Source organism: Eublepharis macularius, chromosome 16 (assembly GCF_028583425.1).
Source record: "Eublepharis macularius isolate TG4126 chromosome 16, MPM_Emac_v1.0, whole genome shotgun sequence".
NCBI lineage: Eukaryota > Metazoa > Chordata > Lepidosauria > Squamata > Eublepharidae > Eublepharis > Eublepharis macularius.
Window position 1 is genome coordinate 18,528,731 of NC_072805.1, and position 25,163 is coordinate 18,553,893.

Here is a 25,163-nt window from a genome sequence, read left to right on the forward strand (position 1 = left end):
TGGTCGTGATTTATCTCATAGAAATCGATTTTATCTCATATAAAATCCTTATTTATCTCATCGTTTCTCAAGGGAGGACATGGTGGTATACGTGCATCCAGGGCTTTTTTTCTGGGAAAAGAGGTGGTGGAACTCAGTGATGGAACTCAGGACCGCACAATGACATCACTTTGGGTCAGCTGGAAGAAGGGGGGAGTTTTTTAAGGTTTAAATCCCACTTGGCGAAAATTGACCTCCAGGGCATGGAGGGTGATCTCAACTCCCCTCTGTCTGGAGATCAGGGGGGCGGGGCCACTGGCCATGTGACCATTTTCAAGAGGTGCTGGAACTCCGTTCCACCGCGTTCCTGCTTTAAAAAAGCCCTGCCTGCATCTCCTCTCCTCCATTTCTATCCTTCTGAGGGAGGCTAGGATGAGAGTAAGGTTGCCAGCTCCAAGCTGAGAAATTCCTGGAGATTTTGCGGGCAGCGCCTGAGGGTGGCAGAGTCTGGGGAAGCAAGGGGCCTCTCTGGTGTACAATGCCACAGAGCCCACCTTCCAAAGCAGGCAACTTTCTCCAGGTGAACTCATCGCCCTGGCCTGAAGATCAGCTGTGACTCCGGGAGTTCTCCAGCCATCACTTGGAGGTTGGCAACTTGGGACCAATCCTAAGCAGGTAAGTCGCATGCTATTCGGTGGGGAAAGCGTCCTTAGGATTGCAGCCAAAGGCTGGCTCCCAATGCATTTCCCCACGAGCAGGCATTCCTCCCCACCCCCGAAGCGAGATCTGCACCCCAACAGATGCTTTGCAAGAGCGGGAGAGTCGGCAGGAGGCATCTCAGCGCACAGGAGGGGACCCCTGGTGGGCTTTCCTTTCCGCCCCGTGGGAGCGCGTTCCAGTTTGCAACGCCGGAGCGAGATCCGCGCCCGGGGATCGTTTCCCCCGCCTGTTCGCCGAGCGTTCCACTAAGCATGTGCAGACGGCCCGGACTGCGCGTGCGCTGCGCCTTCCGGGCTTGGGCTCAGTCCTCCTTAAACGGCGGCGGCGGCGGCGGCTCCGCCTCCCGCCTTCCCCAGAGGACGGCCCTGGCGGGGGGGAGCCGCCGTGCCCGTGCCCTTCGCCTGCGGGCGGCCATGGCTTTGCGGAGGACGCTGGGCTTGGCAGCGAGGCCTTACTCGCGAGGGGCCGCGAAGGTAGAGGCGGCGGGGGAAGCAGGCAGGGCGGGAGGAGCTCGCTGGCTCCGGCGGACTGCGGCGGCTTGTGCGCCCCTCTGCAGTGGGTCCGCCTGGCGCGGTGGAACCTCCCTGTTCAGGGGCAGCCTACCTGTGAATGCTGGGCATTGCAGCGGGGCAAGCAAGGGGGTCGCCTTGATAACCGGCTTCTGGGCAGCTGCTCGGTCACTGCCGCAGGAGGCTGGACTCGAAGTTTGGGTCTGATCTTGAGCAAAGCCCTGGCCGGGTGACAGAAACCGCGGGAGTGGCTGCGGGAGGCGGCGATTTATTTATTTTTTACACATTCAAGCGCCCTGGCTGTAAACCAAAAGGGATTCCCGGCATCCTTTGCAATGCTGGAGGGGGGCAGAGTTGTGTAGTGGTTGGAGTGTTGGACTAGGATTTAGGAGACCCAGATTCGAATCCCTGCTCTGCCATGGGCCAGTCATAAGGTTGCCAGCTCCAAGTTGGGAAATTCCTGGAGATCTTGGGTGTGTGTGTGTGTGTGTGTGTGTGTGAAACCTGGAGAAAGTGGGGTTTGGGGAGGGAAAGGACCTTGGCATGGCATAATTCCATAGATTCCACCCCCAAAAGTAGCCATTTTCTCCAGGTGAACTGATCTCTGTGGCCTGGAGACCTGTTGTAATTCTGGGAGATCTCCAGCCACTACCTGGAGGCTGGCAACCCTAGCCATTCACTATCTCTCGGCCTAGTGTACCTAGAGGTGTCGTGAACATAAGGTGGAGGAGAGGAGAACCAGGTTTTAAGCTGTTGGTCCCCATTGGGAGGAAGGGGGAATTATAAATATATAAATAAATAAATAAATAACAACAACATTCAATTTACACACTGCCCTTAACACCCACTCAGAGCGGTTTCCAAAGTATGCCATTATTCTCACGACAATCACCCTGTGAGGTGGGTTGGGGCTGAGAGAGCTCTGAGAGAGCTGTGAACGACCCAAGGACACCCAGCTGGCTTCAGGCGGAGGAGTGGGGAATCAAACCCTGTTCTCCAGATTAGAGTCCAGTTGCTCTTAACCACTACACCTTGATAATGGAATGCGGCCTGTGTGTGCGCAGGGGGTCCTAGACTGCTCTCAGACATGGACTTTTAAAAAAAAAAATTGGACCAGCAGTGGCCAGCCAGGATCTGGAAACTGATCCTGTGCATAAGAATTTAGTCCTTGTTTTGGAGGGAATCATTCCTAAACAAGGACTGCTGGATTAATTACACAAGAATTGCAGAATAAGGATGGCAGAAATGTTCGATAAACAGGTGGGGGAGATGCCATTTGATCGATGCCGTTTGTTGAAACGAATATATGTGCAGTGGCCTTCTACGGAGTTGGACCACTGATCAATCGATCCATCTCTCTATGTAATCTCATATCTAGCGTCCTCTAACCGGAGGTGCTAGCGATGGAGCCAGGGACTATGTATGCAATGCATACCTCTCTGGACAGCTGCTGCGGGGTGGACGTCTCATCCTCCAGATAATTGCGAGCCCTCCAATGTTTAGTTTAGGAAAATAGGAATGCTCGTAGTCAAGCCAGTAACGTCCAGCCCATTTCCAGGGCCTCGGGTCAGGGACGTGCTAAAGAATTCATTGACTAGAACACCAAAATATATACTTCTTTACGATTGAGGAAACTCAATTTTCACATTTATGTCTTGTCTGTTTCTGTATTTTTATCGTCAGTGTACATGTCGTTCCTCAGTGATTTACTAATGAGATCCAGTTCCCAGACAATCTTGTCCTAAAGGATGTCGAGTAAATGTCACTGGAAGAGATTTATACTTCCTGGAGCACCCAGTAAAAAGATAGATGATTTGATATGGAGCATTGACAGGGGTGTAAGTTTTGTTGCTCCTGCGTCTACTTGCTCCTTGGCTGCTGGAATGGATCAGTTTAGCATCCTGTTCGCTGTCCTTTCTTTTCTCCACACTCCCCAACAACTGTGCAGAGTTGAGCTTGCACCAAGCACAGCCCCACCTGTTACGCAATTTCTCCTTGCTCCTCCCAAATATTCACTCATTCCTTACCTTATCTCCTTGCCACAGGACTGGCTGACGGAGGATTTCCTCGATGCCCTGAGAGCCGTGGTAGGGAGCACCAATGTGTCCACGGCCACAGCTGTTCGTGAACAACACGGCCGAGATGAGTCTGTGCATAGGTATGTCAGAAGGGAATTTTCAGGCATAGATTCATTACTTTCAGTGCTCTTTCTGGATTTTCACAAAGAGAAGAGACCAGTCTTTCTTCTGGGGTGGAAGTTCTGCCTCTCTGTTCCCCTGCAATGGCCTTTGGTCCAAATAGACAGAGTCCGGTCCTCCTGAGTTGAATTTGGTGGACTTTCCTCAACCTGTCTCTTTCAGGCCTGGTATAGTTCAAAAATATTCGCTGCTGTACTTCTGGATTCTGAAGGTAAAAGGTAAAGGTAGTCCCCTGTGCACGCACTGAGTCATTACTGACCCATGGGGGGACGTCACGATGTTTTCTTGGCAGACTTTTTACGGAACCGACCTCGGAAGGATGGAAGGCTGAGTCAACCTTGAGCCGGCTACCTGAACCCGGCTTCTGCCAGGATCGAACTCAGGTAATGAGCAGAGCTTGGGCTGCAGTACTGCAGCTTACCACTCTGCACCATGGGGCTCTTGAAAAGCATTTTCCACTTGGCTGCAAAGTTCTCTTGGCTAGTATACTCTGAGGCAGCAGGCGAAAGAGAGATCCAACCTGGGGTCTTTACATAGACAGCTCTGGACAGAGTAAACGCACAGCACAGCGTTGGAGACTGGATCACCCTCCTGGCCTAGAACCACAGAAAAATGTGGTGGAGAGATCGTGGCAGAGAGGGGTAATGGGGTGGCCTTGAATAGAAGTGTGGGGTGGGGAGACAAATTGTGGCCTCCAGGAGTCATCTGAAACAGTAGCTAAAGGGGCCCAGCACAAGAAGACAAGCACCCTCTGCCTCCCTGTAACTTAAGCACTGCTCTTGCCTTTGAAAACTCATGGCACAAAAAATGTTAGCCTTTTTGTTTTGTTTATTGTCACTGCAGATGCGTTCTGCTATAGGCTTTCCCCCTCTGCGTGTGCTGCTACTAATGCACCAGCACAGAGCAGCTCAGCCTGGGTCTGCGGGTCCTTATTTATTTAGTCGCTTATTTCATTTATACTCTGCCTTTCCGATGGGGATCCAAAGTGGCTTATGTGCTCTCCTCCATTTTATCTTTGCAACCCTTCTGAGGTAGGCTAGGCTGAGAGGGAATATGACTGGCCCAAGATTACCCAGTGAGCTTCCATGGCAGAATGGAGATTCGAACCTGGGTCTGATGCTCTATTTTGCACATTGGCTTTCTGAATGAGGTGGGATGGGAGAAAAATCCAGCATGAATGCGCGTGAGAGAAGGCAGAGAACGAGCAGTTCCGTCACCTGCATTCCCCTTTAATGTTAAAATGAGGCATTTGCACAAATATTCCAGCTTTATATGCAAATAAGAGCCCCGTGGCGTAGAGTGGTAAGCTGCAGTACTGCAGCCCAAGCTCTGCTCACGACCTGAGTTCGATCCCGGCAGAAGTCAGGTTCAGGTAGCCGGCTCAAGGTTGACTCAGCCTTCCATCCTTCCGAGGTTGGTAAAATGAGTACCCAGTTTCCTGGGGGTAAAGTGTAGATGACTTGGGAAGGCAATGGCAAACCACCCCGTAAAAATGCCTGGTGGATTGTCCAACATGTGCGCAACTGTTTAAAATAGATTTTATTGACTGATGTTTTAATTTATGCTACCATGTTTTTATTGTATTTATTGCATTTTGTGATCCGCTCTGAGCCCGCCTGCAGGGAGAGCGGAATATAAATTTAATAAAATAAAATAAATGATTGCACCTTGTCCTGCCTCTCCCCCGTGTCTTAGGTGCTGCCCGCCGGATGCGGTGGTCTGGCCTCAGAACGTAGAGCAGGCTAGCTTGCTAGCCACGGCATGCTACAGCAGAGGAGTTCCCATTATCCCCTTTGGTACGGGCACAGGCCTGGAGGGTGGCGTGAGTGCCGTGCAGGTAGGGCAGCTGGCGAGAGAGACGGGCAAGGCTGGGCCCTGGTGGCTAGCAGGGATGGGGCAACTTTCTGGGGACTGGAGCAGAGGAGGACCAAAAGAGCGCCAAAGTCTGTTTGCAGAGCTCTGTCTTTGCTCTGGGGTATGTCAAGAGGTAGAAACACTCTACTTAACCGTCACCAGTGAGGAACCGCAAAACAGATTCTGCACATTTGGGTTTAGAGGAGAAAAACTGGGTCTGATGGTGGGACTTTTCAGACAGCCTTCAGCCTGAACACCTCTTACTTGGTGCAGGAAGGAGCTGCAGCTCTCCTGCACTAACCTTTCAGCGTTCTCTGCTGGCACCAACGTTTTGACTTCTAGGCCTGGAACATTCGCGGAACCCATTTTCAGCTACAGCTTGCGCTTTTGAGAGATTTACCAGGCCGGGAGATGTGCAAATGGATCCCTGTGTAGAAGTGACGTGGGTGGGGGGGAATCAGGAGGACTGTGGATGATTGTACCAGTCCTTGTGTCCACTTGGCTAACTCTCCATTTTTACCCCCTTCAATGGGACAGGGTGGCGTGTGCTTTGACCTGACCCAAATGGACCGGATCTCTGAGCTGAGCACGGAAGACTTCACCGTGGCTGTCGAGCCAGGAGTGACCCGGAAGGCCCTGAACAGGTTCCTGCGGGACAGTGGACTCTGGTTTCCTGTCGGTATGGCGAGCTTGGAGATAGGTTTGGGTGGAGGGCAGTGGCCTGGACGCAGCTTTGAGGGCAAGGCAAGAGAGAGCTGTTCTCTGGGAAGCAAAACAAGCAAGACAGTATCACAATATCCGGGGTGCACTACAAAAACAAGTTGTGAAATCTTACTACATAAAAGTCATAACCGAATATATAATGAACATACTTCACACAGATTATTTACTCAGAAGTCAAACAAACAGTTTTTCAAGTTTTTCATATTGCACAGATGGTGATAAAGCGCCGAGTCAGTTCTTAATGAGTCCAAAGAAATTAGTCTCAAAATCCACGCACACTTAGTCCTTGTTGAATGTATTCATAAATCACTTTTTGGACGCATTAAGAACTGACTCAGCACTTTATCGCTGTCTGTGCAATATGAACTCTCTTTGAATTCTCATATGGAGCTGTGCAATATTTGATTACTGCCTGGTGATTGCTAGACTTTATGAGCACTGAAACCCACGCACTTTAATGGTTAATTGTATATTTGGAATTCAAATAATAATAGTTTGTTTGTACATCCTACTTTAAGAGAACAGTTTGTTTCTTCTTGATTTGGGATTGAGAACTTTGTCTGTTCATCCAACTTTGTGAATACACTTGAAAAACTGTCTGTTTGACTTCTGAGTAAATAATCTGTGTGAAGTATATTCATTATTTGGTTATGACTTCTGTGTAGTAAGATTTTGCGAGTTGTTTTTGTAGTTCACTGGGAAGGGCAGAACCCTATGTGGGCTGTGACTTGGGTCAGTCGCATCTTTCCTTACCTGTCCCCAATTCACATGGCAAATTTATTTAGATATTTATGCCCCGCTGTTCTCCCCAGTGGGACCCAAAGCAGCTAATCACATCGTTCTCCATTTTATCTTCACAACAACAACCCTGTAAAGGTAGGTTAGGCTAAGAGAAAATGATTGGCTTGGAGTCATCCACCAAGCTTTCCTGGCTGAGGTCCCCCAGCATACCTGAGGGACCACCTCTCCCCGTATGTAGCCCGGAGAGCGCTTAGATCAGCACGAAAACACCGGTTGGTGGTCCCTGGCCCCAGGGAGGCTCGACTGGCCTCAACCAGGGCCAGGGCATTTTCAGTCCTGGCCCCAACCTAGTGGAACTCTGTCAGAAGACACTCAGGCCTGCCAAGATCTTGTGTCCTTTCGGCGGGCCTGCAAGACAGAGATGTTCCACCAGGCATTTGGTTGAGGCCAGCATTTAAATCCACTAAATCAGCCTCCCTGCTGGTCTCCTACCAGTGAGGAGGAAATACAACCGTCTGCCCGCCACGTACAAGTAGTGACCAGCTGAGCATCAACTCACGTCTCCAACCCCTCTCCTCATATGGGTTTCAGGGATGGGTGAATGGAATCTCACCCTGGAACACCAGGAACTTATGTGGCGGAGCAATGCTTTATGCCGCTGAACTTGGATCTTGTGATATTACGGTTTTATTTATTGTATTTATTTGTTTTCAGTAACCCACCCTGAGCCCACTTGCAGGGAGGGTGGACTATAAATTTAATAAATAATAATAATAATAGAGTGGGGCTCGGACTTGCCCCAAATCTGACTGTCCAGAATCAAAACGGCAATCATAAAACAGGAGAGCTGTGCTTCAAGGACCAGTTCGGGTCAGTTGCATCTTTCCTTACCTGTCCCCAGTCCACATGGCAGATTTATTGAGATATTTATGCCCTGCTCTTCTCCCTGGTGGGACCCAAAGCAGTTCTCCTCTCCTCCGTTTTATCTTCACAACAACAACCCTGTAAGAGAAAATGATTGGCTTGGAGTCTTCCACCGAGCTTTCTTGCCAGAGTGGGGATTCGAATCTGGAGCCGCCCAGATCCTAGTCCAATCCTGTAATCACCTCACCGCACTGGCTGTGTGGGTTATGAAGGAACTGTAGCGGATGTTATGTAATAAGCCTTTTAAACGGGGGCCGTAAAGCTGCCTAAAAGGGCTACATTTATTTGGGGAGTGGCGTGGCCTGTAACGTCCATATTTGAAAATCCGTTTGATGCCAGACTGACTGATGAAGGATGGAGACAGACTAGAGAGGGTTTTCCCCCAGAAAGTTGAAGGTAGTTCGCAACAGGGATTACCGCTCCCTGCTCCAGGTGTATAAACTCACCCACTTCCAGTGATAAGCAAACAGGTTTGGCAGGTAGATCAAGATGGGGAGCCGTGTTAGTCTGTCTGTAGCAGCAGAAAAGCGCAAGACTCCAGCAGCACCTATAAGACAGAGCAGAACCACAAGTGACAAAAGGCACAGGTTGGACCCTTGTCAGCTTCCCTCAAGTTTTGGCGGGAAATGTAGGCAGCTTGGCGGAATGTTGGACAAGTGACAGTTGAAAAGTCCATTGGACAGCAGTCGGAGAGCCAAGCTGCAAGACCAGGATGCCTACATTTCCCATCAAAACTTGAGGGAAGCAGACAAGTGTCCAATCTGTGCCTTTTGTCACTTGTGGTTCTGCTCTAACAAAACTTGTGGTAGGGTAGGAGCTTTCATGAGCCAGAGCTCACTTCTTCAGATACCAGGTTTGGGTGTTTTTCCAAAAACCAGCAAGACTAGTTTGACCAGAGCAACAGCTGTGTGTGCCACAGAAAACAGGACCTCTTAAAAACCACATTCTGTTTTCTTAAAAACACACCAGGCACTACCTTCAGGCAAAGCCTAGTTTTGTACGGACCTGGTTAGTAGTTAGACAAGACACCGCTGGGATCGCCATCTAACAAGCCACTCTGTTGGCCTGACGAGACGATATATTCTGCTCGTGTGTCCCCGTCTCGTCCACCTCAGCTGCTGTTGACCAGAGGTCTGCTGGAGTTCTGTGCAGTGAACTGAATTTCCATCCACGCGGGGACCCCATTCAGATCAAAACTACTGCACCAGGGGTCACGGGGTTTTTTTTGCCCCTGCACCATTTTCCTAACCTGAAACTGTACTGGGGAGCTGCTGTTGGCCCCACTGGGTACACTGATGTATATTGATGGGCTGCAAGAAGATTTCCCCATCAGGGCAAATAGCAGGTCCTTAAGGCAGTTTCAGGTCAACAAAATGGCATGGTATGTGGGTGGGTGCATGTGTTAATTCCCTCTGCTTGTGTGTTGTGGTTCTGGTTTACGTCGGACCCTTTGCAGCCCGTGGTTTCAGTTCTGACCGTGAAGGTCCTAGTGTGGTGGACCAGGCATGGGGTGGACAGGGGAGAGGGAAAACGCAGATGCTGTGTATTGTGTACTTAGATATTCAGATCCCCAAAGGAAGACCGGCACGTAAGCATGCCGAGCAAACAAATTACAAAAGAAAGGAGTGATTTCAGGCAGCTTGAGGTTTTTGAGTAGCAAAATGGTAAAAGAGTCCAGTAGCATCTTTAAGACTAACCAACTTTATTGTAGCATAAACTTTTGAGAGCCACAGCTCTCTTCATCAGATGCATGTGTAGCATAAGCTTTCGAGAGCCACAGCTCTCTTCGTCAGATGCATCTGTAGCATAAGCTTTTGAGAACCACAGCTCCCTTCGTCAGATGCATCTGTAGCATAAGCTTTCGAGAACCACAGCTCTCTTCGTCAGATGCATCTGTAGCATAAGCTTTTGAGAGCCACAGCTCTCTTCGTCAGATGCATCTGTAGCATAAGCTTTTGAGAACCACAGCTCTCTTCGTCAGATGCATCTGTAGCATAAGCTTTCGAGAACCACAGCTCTCTTCGTCAGATGCATCTGTAGCATAAGCTTTTGAGAACCACAGCTGTCTTCGTCAGATGCATCTGTAGCATAAGCTTTCGAGAACCACAGCTCTCTTCGTCAGATGCATCTGTAGCACAAGCTTTTGAGAACCACGATGCATCTGACGAAGAGAGCTGTGGCTCTCGAAAGCTCATGCTACAATAAAGTCAGTTAGTCTTAAGGGTGCTACTGGACTCTACTATTTTGAGGGTCAAAGTTCTGATTAGGAAATCTCATGCTACACCAGATTACTCTTTGGGGAAGACATTAGTCCATCTGCAGTGGTCTTGGAAACTGATGTTTCAGTTTGCTCTGCTTTCCCTAAGAGAGTACGGCCAGGGACCCATATTTTGGAGGCAGGTTCTCCAATGCCACCTCCCCTATTCGTAGCAGGATCTGCTGTACTCACAGTTTGTTGTATACCCACTTGATCAGCAAGTTGTAGCTCGGTGCACCAAGAGGAAAGAAGCATGCTGGCAATCCATGCCCTGAGCCCCGGGAGGCATCATTTTATCCTGCTGCTTTTGCTTGATCCATTTTGAGGGATTATCCTCTGTTGTACAGGGGCTTTTTGGCGTCTTTTGGAGGGGTGACTATGCTGTTTGTGACTAAAAGGACTAGACGGACCACTGGTCTGATCCAGCAGGGGGGTTCTTATGTTCTTAGGATCTTCCCCTGCAAAAGCAGAATTTGGGGGGTTACTTGCTCAATCCTGGATGCCACCAGTCTCGTATGAGAGATTTCTGCTAGTCAGTTAACTGGGTGGACGGAATGGTGAGCAGGTGCCTGGTGATGCCTTAATGATCTTGGCTTTCCCTTCCCAGATCCTGGAGCTGATGCCTCTCTCTGTGGCATGGCAGCCACCGGTGCCTCTGGAACCAACGCTGTACGCTATGGCACCATGCGCCACAACGTGCTGAACCTGCAGGTGGTGCTTCCGGATGGGAGGGTGCTTCATACAGCTGGGCAGAACCGGAGGGCCAGGTACTCCTCAGAGCTTTTCTTTCCCTCCCCTTGCTGTTTGGCAGCTATGCCGCACTTTCCCTTTAAGTCCCTGCTTTGGGTTTCCTGGCACATGCCACATCAGGCTGGGAGTTTTTACGTCCCAAGGTCTTTGCAGCATGTGGTGTGGCTTGTCTGATTTCCTTTGTGTGTCTTTTTGACGTGTAGTTGCTGCTGGTTGCCCGCTTTGGTTCACATTGTATATGTGGGTTCGATGGGTGCTGATGGGCACAGCCCAAGACCATGTTTTTAAAAAGAGACTGTGCATCTGGAGAAAGTGCAGAAGAGGGCATCCAAGGCGATCAGGAGGTTGGGGTGCCTTTCCTGTGAAGAGACGCTGAAGAGACGGTGGCTTCTCAGTTTAGAAAAAAATTGTGATTGGGGCGGGAGTTCATAAAATTACGCACGGGGTAGAGAGAGTGGGCAAATACCAGAGCGTGGAGGTGCCTAATGAATGTTGATTTAGGATGGACAAAAGGATGGACTTCTTTACTGCCAGAGGATGTAGTGATGGCTACAAGTTTAGATGCCTTTAAGGGGGGGTTGGACAGATGCATGGGAGTAGATCCAGGGCTCATTTCGAGGGGGAACGCGCAGGAACACAGTTCCGGCAGTTCCCCAAAGAGGTCACATGTCAGGTAGCCCCACCCACCTGACTCGGCCATTTTGGGCCCATTTCAGCCTGGATCGGGACTGAAACAGCCCCAATTGGGCCTCTGACGGGTGGTGGATCACTCTCCTACTCAGCAGCAGCCCGATCCTGACCATTTTGGGCCCCTTTTCAGCCATTTTTCAGCCCCTTTATGCCATTTTGGGTCCAATTTTGGCCCTGAATGGCCAAGATTGGGTCCAAAACAGCCAGGATAGGTGATGTCAGGGGGTGTGGCACATGCAAATCAGTTATGCCAATAACACACTTCCGGTGATGTCAAGGGGTGTGGCATATGCTAATAAGCTATGCTAATAAGTTCCTCCAGCTCTTTTTCTATGAAATGACCCCTGGGTAGATCCATCAGTAGCTACCAGCCACAGTGACTAAAGGGAACCTCCATATTCAGGGGCAGTCTACCTCTGAAACCCAGTGCTAAGAGGCAACATCAAGGGAAGGTCTTGGCCTCTGTACCTTAGTTGTTGGCCCTCCAGGGCATCTGGTTGGCCACTGTGCGAGACGGGATGCTATACTAGATGGACCACTGGTTTGGTCCAGCAGGGCTCTTCTTGAGTTTTTATGGGTATTGTATAGTTATCATTTTAGGCTGCCGAGTGTAGTTTCCCGCTGTTTGGATGTCCCTGGTTTGTATTCTGGACTTGTTTTAAAATAGATACTTCCTTTTTTTAAAAAATGATTTTCTTGTTTTGGTTTTTATCCTTTTTGTTTTACTCTGTGAGCCATTCCAAGCAGATCTTTGGAGAGAGGGCACCTATATTTTCCAAATAAAAAAGCAAACTGAGTATGGTGGAGGACATGAAGTGGCATCACGTTTGGAACTCAGCTTCCTGACAATCTTTGCTTGTACTTTAAAATTTTAAAAACAAGTTTCTGGCCCTTAGGACTGAGGGAATATGTTCTCACAAACGTCAGCTTACTGGGGGTTCAGGAGCCAGAGAGGTGGCAGAATATTTCTAGCAGTGGTAGGGAATGTGGTTTCGTTGCTCTGTGCTTCTGCCTATCACCAAGCAAAACTTGACTGATTTATGCAAAGTGCTACAAAGCGTAGAATAAATGAGACCCAAACAAATAAAAAAAGACTGAGAGGCATGCACTGAGGTCTGTGTGCTCCTGAGATTTAAGTTCCCATGGGGGACACGAGGATTTTCTAATGTGCGGTTCTGTCCTAATCGTAGTGATTTTCAAACTCTGTTCTGGGGAACCCTGACGTTACTTGGAAGCTTCTGGGAAATTTTCCAAGGAAGTCAGCAATTCCTTACCCTCTTTCCTGAAGGACGAATTGCCCCACACTGCCCTGGCAGCGGGGAGGAGAAAGAGAACTGTGTTTGAGGTCACTGTTTCAGTCCATGTGGGGCAACAATGAGGCCGAGGATGTCTGGCCGGTGCTCCATATGAACGAGGCGCGGAGTGGGAGGAGAGTCCTTTGCAATGCGCTGGGATTTCTCCACTGCTAGTCATTGTACCTTCTGTTTTTTCCAAAGAGCTCAGGATAGCTCTTTGGGGAAAAAACAACAACAGAAGATATAGAATCTTTATCCCTGTTCTCTGAGTCTGAGGCCTTCTCAAAAATAAAATCCAGTCTTTTGGGATTTGAGTTACAAACTCTCTATAGTTATGCCAATAGAACTTGTTCTTCCCTAGACTTGGGGATTGTCCCTAATGTAAGTTTCCCTTTGCCAACTCCTCATTCCCAATTTACGTAGAGCCTTTTCTCTGGCCAGATTTAATGTTCTTCCTTCAGCCATTTTATCTGGCAGATTTCATGGGATTCCTTATTATAGCAGGTGTTGTCCTTGTCTGATGGACTGTGTTGAAACTGTTTCCCATGTTCTTCTCCAGTGCTCTTTTTATCTGGCGCCACGCCGGGATCTTCTACGCCCTGTATTAGCCCAACTTTCAGAGTTTTCTGATGATTCTAAGGTTCAGTTTCTTCTTGACAACCCAGATGGGGAAATAACTGAAATAGTAGCAAAGTTTCTGTACAGTGCCATGGCTATACGCCCGGACAAGTAATATTCTGTACTGGTTTTGCTGCACTGCTGCCCTGTTCCTATCTGTAATTTTAATCTCATTCTGTATGGAGCTCAGGATAGTACGCACCGTTGCCCCTTCTTCCATTTAATCCTCCAGACAGCTCTTTGAGATAGGTTGGGCCAAGAACGAATTATGGCCCCTAGGCCGTCTGATAAGCTTTGTGGCAGGGCAGGGCAGGGCATGGTCTCCCAGGCCTTAGGCTGACACTTGAAACCCTGCAGCATGCTCCTGACTCGGGAGTCCTGAGTACACAGAAGGGATTCCTGCAAGGCTGAAGATTTGGAAACAGCTTGCATGTAAATTTAGGCTCCCTGAGGCTTCTATGTTCTGTACAGCACCTGCACAGCGTGGGTGGTATTTTGCCCATCGCTGAGGAATAGCATGCCGGTTCTCTGAAATTTATACGTGTCTCTCCCTTCCAGGAAGAGCGCTGCCGGTTACCAACTCACAAGCCTCTTCGTAGGCTCGGAGGGGACCTTGGGTCTGATCACCCAGGCCACACTGCGCCTCCATGGCATCCCCGAGGCCACCGTGGCAGCCATCTGTGCCTTTCCAAGTGTGCAAGCGGCTGTGGACAGCACCGTGCAGGTTCTGCAAGCAGGGATCCCCATCGCCCGCATTGGTAAGACCCGGGAGGTGTCCAGGTGAGCTAAAGGGGAGGGGCAAATAAAGAGTGGGGCAGTTTGTTTGTTCGGTAAGCCAGAAAACCTGGGATACTTCTTCCCTTTTGCCTTGCTGCCTGAGAGTAGATCAGGCAGTCATTCCAAACTTTGGAATGATATTTTGACCTCTCCAGAACTTTTGGTTTAGGGGCTGTGAGCCAACCAACCCAAACCAGTACAGTACAGTACAGCAGCGATCTTTGGCCTTTCTAGACCCACCCACCTTTAACGTTCAGGTAGCAGCAAAGGCTGCCACAGTCATGTGACAGGAAGAAGAGGAGACGGTTATTTATGGAGAATATCCTACTTTCACACCTAGTGAGTAACTCATTTTCACTGCACTTTACAACTGGATTTCATTGTGTGAAACAGGAAAACCCAGTTGCAAACGATTGCATGTGTGAAAGCACTTCCCTGGGAAACTGAGATTATAACCTCGCTGGTAGTGAGGGTTGGGGGATGTGTGGAACGCTGGAGGATGGATAGTGGGAGAAGGCTAGACTAAGAGAATGCATGGGAGAGGAGGGGGTGACTCCAAACCTTCCTGTGCTAGAAAGGAATTTTCTCTGCTTTTGAGTGACCTCACTTTGCAGTTCTGTTGTTCTTCTTTGTGTGTGCAAATGGTGGGAGCAAGCTTTGCGCTCTGTACATGTATGCGAGAAGCAGGCCCTTCCCAAAAGCACCGCTCCAGATAGGGAGTTATGACCCAGTGGGTAGGACTGCACAACCTGCCGGAAAGTTGTGACCCGCTTGAGGGTTCCGACCCATTGGTTGAAGACCAGCATCTTACAGGCTGTGCAGGACAGGAAAATGCTTTTTGGAAAAAGGCCCTTTGTGGTATGAATTTTCTCAGCAAGGCTTATCCAACTTATCTATACATGCTAAAAACGGATCACCATTAGCCAAGCGGCTGCTGTGTCAGGGGATGTTCACCAACATTCCAATTTCTGAAGGGAAGAAGTAAAACAGGAGGTGGCTTTGGTGAAAAAGCCTGAGAGGGAGGCCGAGGGACAAGCAGGACAGTGTACTCTGGGGGCACTTCTACAGCTAACCACACAACTCATTTATGTTTATAACACCCTGACAGCTGACCCTGAAGTAATACCGGGAGATGTGTTTGTGGCAGTAACAGCATTCTCCCCTCTTCTCTTAAATAGCTGGTGTGTGGAGGCCTGTTCAGAGAGAGACAACAGTGTAGGGAAAGCGAACCCCTGCTCCCGCTCCCGCCATTTTCTTGGCCTGAAATGGCCCTGTGAAAGTGCAGTTTGCCCTGGTGGACAAATATATCGGTCGTGATATGTCCAATGTGACATGGAGGGCATTTGTTGGGAAAATGGAGGAGGGAAACGCCGCTGACAGAAGATACTGTGGCCTCTGCTCTGTGGAATGGGCTCCCTAAGCTCCACCTTGGAGATCTTTAGGAGACATTACAAGGCTGGGCGGTTTGCCAGGACTTTTTAGGGGGATTTGAATGACTGTAAATGACTGAATGATTTTAACGGTAAATGTTTTTAATCCAGTATTATAAGCCACCCTGAACCATGAGGGAAAGGCCAGGTTAAAATGTTTAAATAAATAAGAGTTCTGTATTATTTGAAAAACCCTCTTCCAGTATTTTGGTGGGATGAGAAGAAGTGCTTTGTGGGCTTTTTGTTCCACTTTCTGCCGGGGTCCGTGCACCGAGTGATGCCCCTTCTGCTCTTCCCAATACCTCAGAATTCCTAGACGATATAATGATGATTGCCTGCAACCGCTACAGTGGCCTGAGCTATCCAGAATTGCCCACCCTCTTCCTGGAGTTCCACGGCAGCGAACAAAGCGTGGAAGAGCAGGTGCAGGCGACAGGTAGGTCCTGCAGAAGGCAAGTTCAGGGCGGGCCGTGTGGGTGTGCGTGCAGCGGCGCACGGAGGGGCAGCAATGTGGCTGTGACACGAGGCTTCCTCCGCAGGAGAGATTGCACAGCTGAATGGCGGGTCAGAGTTTTTGTGGGCCCGCGAACAGGAAGCCCGGAACCAGTTGTGGAATGCAAGGCATAACGCTTGGTACGCAGCGCTGGCTCTTCACCCTGGCCAGAAGGTGAGCAAGAGGGCGAGGGAGAGAGGGAGGTCTTTCGGTGTAAATATGGAGATGTGCTGCAGAAACATGGAAGTTGTGTTGTACTGAAGCAGACCATCAGTCCATCAAGATAAGTTTTGTCTACTTACAACGACAGCAGCTCTGCAGTCGTAGGTAGAGGTCTTTCTCTTCACCTCCTACCTGGTCCCTCAATTCCTGGGGATTGAACCTGGGACCTTCTGCATGCAAAGCAGAGGCTGTTCCCCTGAGTCACAGCCCTCCCTCCATCCCTCCCATGAATCTAAGGCAGTGAGCTGTAACTCATGAAAGCCCGTATTGAAATACATGATAGACCTTTATGGTGCAACTAGACTTCTCTTTTGATGCAGTGCCTGTTAGATCCTTTGTATTATTATGGTTCTTATTATTGGCAAGCAGTGACTTGTGGTTTGTACAGTACTTCCCCCCTCCCCATCAAACTTCTCTAATGTGTAGCTTGGCTCACTTGCTTTGAGTGCTAGGGCTTTCAGGGCCCCTGGCTCAGCGGTAGAGCGTCCGCTTTGCCTGCCTAAGGTCCCAGGTTCAATTCTTTGCATCTTCAGCTAAATAAATCATAGATCCGATCGCAGGTGATGGGAAAGACTTCCATGTGAGACCCAAGAGAGCCCCTACCAGTCAGAGTAAACAAGACTGTCCTTCATAGAGCGAGAGTTTGATTTGGTATAAGGCAACTTTATGTTTGGTGTGTGTGTCTTTCTTTCCCTTACCACACATAGGAGGTTTGGATTGCGTAGATTAGTAAACAGTGAGTAGGATGATGAATCATTTAGCCTTGTAGCAAAGAGCGGGTGTAGAAAAAGCTGGGTTTGGGAGTGGGGAATTCTTCTTGAAAGGGCTTGTTACGACCCCCTTTCCTTTTCAGTTAGATTTGTCCTTTAACCCTCTTCTTACACCCTCTGGGTAGATTGCTGCCACCAGGAATTCTATTTTAAAATAGTTAATTTAAATTTCCCCTTTAATAACATGCTCAAGCGTCAGGCTCCTTTGTGGGACTATGTGGCCCTGAGGAAAGGAATGGGATAGTGGAATAACAGATACTCTGGGTTGAAACCTCCCCCCCCCCCAAATAAACGTTTATTTTTTACAAGCGTATCAGTTTCACACTAGTACTTAAGCTGAATGGTTTCAAAGATAGTTCTCAGTTCTTAAAGTTTCTTTACATAGGCACAGTCACACAGATCTTTATGAACTTTATCTCTCAGGCTCACACACAGTTTGCCTGTCTAAACTAGAATCAGTATTTCTCAGTAATGCATAGACACCCTCAGGCTGCACACAGCTTGCCTGCTTTCCCCAGACTGAATCTTTTCTCTCCACTCAGTAACTAAAAACTGCAGTTCACTCGCCCACCCTCTCCATCATCAGCCAATCATCTCACTCCCTCATCCCTCTCTTTCACCCCCCACTCTTCATCTGTACCACACCAAGCATTTAAAGACACACACACACAAAATCATTACAGGGCTAATCGTAAGCATGGGAAGAAACTTTTTTTAAAGACTTACCCCTGATTTCTACCTCCTTGAATAGGAAAAGGCACTTTGGTGCAGTGCCATGAGGATATTTATGCTTTGACTTCTCCCCCACACCCCAGGGTTATTCCACGGACGTTTGCGTTCCTATCTCTCGCCTCCCTGCTATCCTGGTAGAAACCAAGCAAGACCTTCTGGCCTCCAGACTCACAGGTAGGCGGTGTCTGTCACTGGGTGGCTATCCTCATTCCTCTAGACGGAGGATTTGGCCAGTTCAGAAAATGCACTGCTGATCCTGAGAAATAATGCTCAGGTATTGAACTCATTATTTATCGTGAGACAAGGATACGGAGTGATGGAGATGGGCCAGTTCCAAAAAGCAAGCCAAATGATCATCAGTTCCCAGTTGATTTTTGATCCATTCGTTGACCGCCATCCTAACTGGGCACGTTTCTCTCACTCTCCCCTTTCCTTGGAAAACAAATATTTCTCAGCAGTACCCACGCTCAGAAGACTGGAAAACATCCCGGTCTATACTTCCTTTATAGCCTGTTTGCAAGGACACCATTTTCTTCTGTGGCAGCGTTCAGAACTAAACCAAAAATCTTTTTGCAGCCAGCTCTGTCCAAGCTGGGAGAGGGCTGTAGTGTACATGCCTTGAATGTGGCTGCATCTCTTCACTCATTTCTTCCCTTGTGGCCACATTGTTGGGAACCTTCTCATTGAAATGCAGGTGCACCTTTCTTGTCCACTGAATATTTTCCTTCTCTACTCCAGTTTTCCTCTTCTTGGCAGCGGCAGGAGGAGAGAGAGATCCTTTCTGTCCTCTTGGAAGCCATGTTGGTGGTGCTATGGCCTAGTTTTAAAAAGTTCCTTAAACATTACTGCCCAGCTCAGATGGGCACAACTGTTTATCTTTGTCAGGGAAAAGGGCACAAGGTAGAGTGCCATGCTAGAATGCTAATTTGGTGTAGTGGTTAAGAATGGCGGGACTTTAATCTGGAGAACTGGTTTTGTTTCCCCCTCCTCCACTTGAAACCAGCTGGGCGAACTTGGGTCGGTCACAGCTCTCTTGGAGCTCTCTCAGCCCCACACACTTCACAGGGTGATTGTTGTGGGGATAACACTTTGTAAGCCGCTCTGAGTGGGTGTTAAATTGTCCTGAAGGGCTGTACATAAATCAAATATTATTATTAATAGTTGACTAAGCAGGCTTGCTATAATGGCTCCCACCTGATTTAGGACAATTTTGTAGGAACATGCCCTGTTGGTTTCGGGCTCCATAACTCAGGTCCTGAGCACCTTAGTACCAAATAGGCCATCTGCTCAGCCTGATCCCCGTTGTGCTATCCTTCAACATTGTGTCCGGGATGCCTAGATCACCACAACAGCTGAACCAGAAGCACAGCGTTGCGATTGCTATGCAGAGGAGCAGAAGAATAGATGAATCAGCAGCCAGCCAATAGAGTGTCAATACTTATTTAAAGTAATCTATCATGTTCTTTTTACATGGTCCCCCGCCATGCCTTGGACTGGCTCTGTAGCACCTTCTCATTAAAACATGCAGGCTACTCTGTGCAGAGGGGTTGTATAGAAAAGCTTTTTCCCTGTATTTTTGCTGGCGTCAAGGTGCAGAACATGAGCTAGGAGCTGTCAAAAGGAAAGCACAAGACAACCCGGCGAATCTCTCACTCTTTCCTCTGCAACAGAGGGATAATGCTAGCCTAGCTTGAAGGCCTGTTGTAAAGAGTACTGCAATAATGTATTTCAAATGCTTTGAATACTCTCAAAGCGCTAGAAAAAGTTACAGTATTGTTAAATTTGAAAATTGAGTTGGGGGCTAGAACCTCGGGCCAGAGGGACCTCGGTCTAAATCCCTGCTGTCTCCCCTGCAGACTTTGGGCAAGTCCCTCTTGCAGCTTCAGAGGATGGCTGCGAGGATAAAAGGGGGTTACCTTTCTGTACGGGCCTCTCAGAGCTACTAGAAGGAAGGAAGGGTAACAGGCTTGAGAATGAAATCTTTGCAAAACATTATTCTGTTGAGATCTTCATTGTGGGAAGAAGGGATTGATGCTTTGTGTAGAAGTATACATCCAACTGCTTAGGCCTATGGGGAACTGATTAACACTAGAGTATTGTGCCTCCAGGACCGATTGTTGGCCACGTTGGAGACGGCAACTTCCACTGCCTTCTGATTTTTGACCCCGAAGATCCAGATGAAAGCGGGCGAGTGAAGGAATTCACTGTGCGGCTGGCCAGGTAGGATCTGACCTTGTCCCACGGGTGGGTGAGAGAGTAGCTAAGCCTTTCCTATTTGCCCAGTGGGGGGGGCCTTGCTTCCTAGGGAGTTCTGCCAGTAAGAACTTACGGAACAGAGAACGGGCAGCCTTTAAGCCCGTGGAGGTGATGGAAGCATTGGGGTCTCTGTACCTGCTTCCCTGTTTTTCTCTACCTTTGCTTCCAAACTGGAGTGTTGTCTCTCCCTCACCCCCAATCTTGGAGCATCGACACCATGCCATCCATTTCCCAGGTTTTTCCTCTCCCCCGTATACTGTCTCACAAACATTGCCTTACTACTTCTGACAGCACTCCTATATGAACCCCAAAGTTTGTATTTTTGAAGGTCTCACATCAGCGCCATTCTGCTTTGGTCAGCCCTTCGCAGCTGCCATTTTTCCTGCTACACCACTAGAGGGCTATTTTTTTTTAAGTTAGCAATTGCTGTAACCAGGGCTTTTTTCAGCAGCAACATGGTGGAACAGAGTTCCGGAACCTCTTGAAAATGGTCACATGGCTGGTGGCCCCGCCCCCTGATCTCCAGACAGAGGGGAGTTGAGATTCGGAGGGCAATTTCAACTCCCCTCTGTCTGGAGATCAGGGGGCGGGGCCACCAGCCATGTGGGTTCTCTGAGGGCAACCCACATGGACTGAATTCCGCCACCTCTTTTCCCAGAAAAAAAGCCCTGGCTGTAACACTGTTGCAATTACTGCTTCCCTCCCCCACAAACCCTCCTGTGGCACATCAGGGACTAAATGGGGGGGGGAATGGCTGCTGATGGAAAGCATGCAACACCCCACACCACCCCCTAGAAAAGCTCCCTTGCGGATGTTCCATTCCCAGCACAAATGTGTATGCATTTGCAGTGGCAATGAACACAAAATGGAGGATGCTTGCCAGCTGGATGCAGCTTTTGAGAGGAAAAAGAATCTCATCCCAGACATTGAGATTCATTACATTGATGATAAACTGACCTTGAGTGGCAGGGCTGGGGGAAGCTATTTCCTATCCTTCGGCAAAGCCATTCTTTCCCTTGGCTCTCCCTCCTTTTGCCTTCTTAAGAGTCGGTATGTAGTCATACCGTAAAGAACTGATTGTGATGAGAGCCCCTGTGGTATACTGGTTGGTTCTTGGGCCCCCAACCATTTTGTGCCTGTGGGTCCCTGGAATTCTGACATGGGGTGGTGGGTGCGACTACAAAATGGCTGCCTCAGGAGGTGGAGCCAACCACAAAATGGCTGTCAGATGAGGGAGAGCTGTACACCCACAAAGCCCACCTGCTGAAGGCAAGAGGGGCAATTTTAAAAAATGCACTGGGAAAAAGAAATGAGAGAATAAACCCAACACTCTGTTGGCAGGTACCTCTGAAACATTATTTCAATCGGCGCAGCCATCTCCAGTGGCCAGTCAGAAGCCCCGTTGTGCAAGAGCCACATGTGGTACCACCCACTGTCTGAAAACACTTGGCGGGCACCATGAAAGGTGTGGGCAGGAGCCATGGACTAGAACAGGTGTGGCCAAACTGCAGCTCAGGAGCCGCATGTGGCTCTTCTATACATATCATGCAGCTCCCAGAGGTCTCTTGAGCATTGTCATGGCCATATAGTTTATTTTAGTTTATTTCCCTCCCGTTCTTTTTTTCTTTCCATCCCTCCCATTCCATCTTTCCTTGTCTTTCATATTTTCAATAAAAACATTGGGGTTGTCAGGTCCAACTTGGAAAATACCTGAGGACTTTTGGGGTGGAACTGGGAGACTTTGGGGGTGGTGTCTAGCAATGATGTGACATCACTTTTATGATGTCACTTCCAAGTCAAAGGCTCTTCCCAAGCCTCACCCCCTTCCGATATCACTTCCCACATACTGCACCAACCCCCTACCCCTTCCTATGATGTCACTTTCAGGACACTCCCCCAAACCCCTCGTCCTCTGAAGTCACTTCAATGCATCATGTCTTGTGGCTCTCAAACATCTGACTTTTATTCTGTGTGGCTCTTACATTAAGCAAGTTTGGCCACCCCCCCCCCCCACCCGCATGCCTTCACCTGAAGGTTTCTGGACGATCCTGGGCCAATCACACACACACTCACCTCAATATACCTCACAAGATTGTTATGAGGATAACAGGGAACAGGAATCCATTTACGCCACCCTTGAGGAATAATAACATCATTCAATTTATATGCCGCCCTTCAGGACGACCTAACATCTACTCAGAGCGGTTTACAAATTATGTTATTATTATCCTCACGACCATCACCCTCTGAGGTGGTTGGGGCTGAGAGAGCTGTGACTAACCCAAGGTCACCCAGCTGGCTTCAAGTGGAGGAGTGGGGAATCAAACCTGGCTCTCCAGATTAGGAGTCCCACTGCTCTTAACCACTACACCAAATTAGGAAAGAGGGTAGGATAAAAGTGTCCCAGATAGACTGAGGGGGAAAAAAAGAAATTATTTTTTCATTCACATACGAAGGGGCCTTTTCCTCCATCAGATCGCTCACAAGAACCTCTCTTGGCCACATACTGGAAAAAAAGTTTTAACAGCCATGGAAAATCTTATGCATCATTTCCTTTGATAAGCATCATTTTACGGCACACTACTACACCCATATCACATGAACAAATGAAAGTGGTGATCCCATCGGGGACAAGGCACTCTAGTCAGGATCGTCTTCTCGGGCCAGCAGTTCAGGGTCTTTGTGAGATGTCTTTCCCATCACCTCCAACCCGATCCTTTCACCTGGAGAGGTCAGAGATTGAATTCGGGACCTTTGGCATATCAAGCAGATTCATCACCCCTGAGCCACAGCCCCTCTGCTAAATAGCAAAGCAGGGATAAGAGCCTCTCTCTCCCACCTCCTAGTCCTCCACTCCAACCATTGTTCCACATTGGCTCTCAGAGCAGAACCACAAGTGACAAAAGGCACAGGCTGGACACTTGCCAGCTTCCCTCAAGTTTTGGCGGGAAACGTAGGCAGCTTGGCGGAATGTTGGACAAGTGACAGTTGAAAAGTCCATTGGACAGCAGTCGGAGAGCCAAGCTGCAAGACCAGGACGCCTACATTTCCCATCAAAACTTGAGGGAAGCTGACAAGTATCCAGTCTGTGCCTTTTGTCACTTGTGGTTCCACTCTCAGTCGAGTTTAGAGTTCAGAAACTGTGTGATACGGAATGATGAATTTATGGCACTTGCTGGCCTTTCAAGAACAGCCACATTTCCATGTTCAGAGCCAGTGTGCTGTTGCATACCTAGAAGTAGTGGTGGTGGTGGTGGTCTAATACAGGAGGGATAGCACCTTCTCACCCAGCTCAGTCTTCCCAGAGGCATCCTCAGTTTCCTTGGACTCTTGCTCTGAACCAGTAGGGGGTTTATTACATTTTGCTTTTATTTCTTCTCCTCCCAGGCGTGCGCTGGCCATGGATGGCACCTGCACAGGGGAACACGGCGTAGGTCTGGGCAAGCGGCAGCTTTTACGGGAGGAGGTTGGCGAAGTGGCCCTGTCCACTATGCGGCAGATCAAGGCCACACTGGACCCCAAGAACCTCATGAACCCAGGGAAGGTCTTTTGATGCCCACTGCTTCTGTCTCGAACAGGCTGCAGGCTGTCTCAGTATTGTAACCAGTATTGGACAGAGAAACCGCCAGCAACTATTGTTGTGTCTCAGTATTGTAGCAAAACACGCACTATTAACCACGTTACCCAAGGCCAGATATGCTGGCTCCTGGCCCTGTGCTGTGTCTGCACTACAAAATTAAACCGTTTTGTCTTCCGTACCTTTTCCTTCTCCGAAGAAATTAAGGTCAATGTTGTTTCTCCCAGGGAGAGGAGGAGGGCTCCAGTACTTTACTGTTAGCTGTCCCTGCTGCGTAAACCTGCCAGGTTCCCCCGAGGGAATTTTTTACCCTCAAACTCCATTAAGAAACAGGCCTGCTCTTCGTCGGAGAATTAAACTGCCAGGAACTCAGCTGAGAACTTCCCACCTGAACATTTATATTGGCAGCTGGAACTAAAATAAAGGGGATTTGGGGGGCATCCGAGCTGCCTGTGTTCTAGATCTGTGATGAATTTTTCCTAACCTGAAATAGCCCGGTGGGCACTATTTGTCCTGTTCGAACTGCGCATGAACTGATGAACTACATGTTTCTGCAAGCAAACAGCCCCCCACCCCCAGTCAGGAGACTGGCACAGGAAGGAGTGAGATCTAAGCCCTCACCCCTTCCCTGCACTACAATCCTGACCCAAATCAGGCCCCCGTGTGCCTGGGAAGCTCAGAACACACCTGGGGCTGTCCCCAGAGAAAACATAACGCAACGTGTAGCTAGGTCCTTAGAAGCTGCCTCGCCAAGGGCAGAAAGGCGAAAGAAATGCAATTGCTTCGGATGCAGCAGCAGCAGGAAGAAGAGTGGAAAAACAAAGCCAGGAGAGCTTTTCATCTCAAGTGGTCCTTGATTTCACTCTGCCCTGTAAGCTTTCATCAAACTTTCCTAAGTGCTGAAGTGGCTCTTACTCCTCGCAAAGAAGTAGTGGAAGAGAATATAAGAGCCCGGGAGCAGGGTTACAGGCCTTGCCTGGCATGCAAACCTGCTGTCTGCCCCCACCCACCTCACCAGCCTGCAAATCTCTGCTCTTCCACTCCAGCCAGTGGCAGTTTGCCTGTCTTCATGCAGTCCAGCTTTTCCCAAACCTCCATGGGAGAGGCTGCAGCCAAAAGCTATTCTGTACGGCCTGGGCCGTACTAATCTGTCCCAGCCCAACAGATCCACATAGGATTAACGCCCTCATCGTTAGTGGGGGGTAGGGGAGAGGATGCTGAATAAGTACAGGCTCACTGCTAACCACACATGGTGAGAGGCCAGAGAATGCATGGCCTTGTGTATCGAACGCAAGCAAGTCCTAGGGATGCTGTGTAACGATGCATCCCGCTCCCACCTTTTCTGGTCTTCCAGTGACCAGGGAAAATGGTTTAAATTGTCAACTATGTCAGAAATTGCAGCCTGCTCAATTTTGTCTCATAGAATCTACTCTTCTTAAAATCCACTCCTGTGGGGCAAAGCCCTACTCATTCTGTTCCATCGCTTTTCATGGGGCCGTTCTAACCCAGCCCCCAGTGTCTTGCATTTCATATCCCGAACTCAGAGCTAAGCTACAAGAGACGAATTACATGAGGAGGAGCACATGAAGGGATGTTAGCCGGGAAGCCGAGTTTTAAAAGAGATTGGAAGGCTTTATCAATTTCCCCT

General features: G+C 49.0%; 1 protein-coding gene across 1 annotated transcript; it reads left to right on the forward strand.

The window, feature by feature from the left end:
* The first annotated feature begins 1,067 nt into the window (after positions 1-1,067).
* On the forward strand, positions 1,068-23,994 carry LDHD (lactate dehydrogenase D). Its single transcript, XM_055000912.1, has 11 exons — positions 1,068-1,172; positions 3,254-3,366; positions 5,102-5,243; positions 5,798-5,939; positions 10,513-10,672; positions 13,817-14,016; positions 15,773-15,901; positions 16,005-16,132; positions 17,766-17,856; positions 19,791-19,902; positions 23,326-23,994. Exons 1-11 carry the CDS (start codon positions 1,113-1,115, stop codon positions 23,489-23,491), a joined length of 1,443 nt encoding a protein of 480 aa, XP_054856887.1. The 5' UTR covers positions 1,068-1,112; the 3' UTR covers positions 23,492-23,994.
* The last annotated feature ends 1,169 nt before the right edge of the window (positions 23,995-25,163 follow it).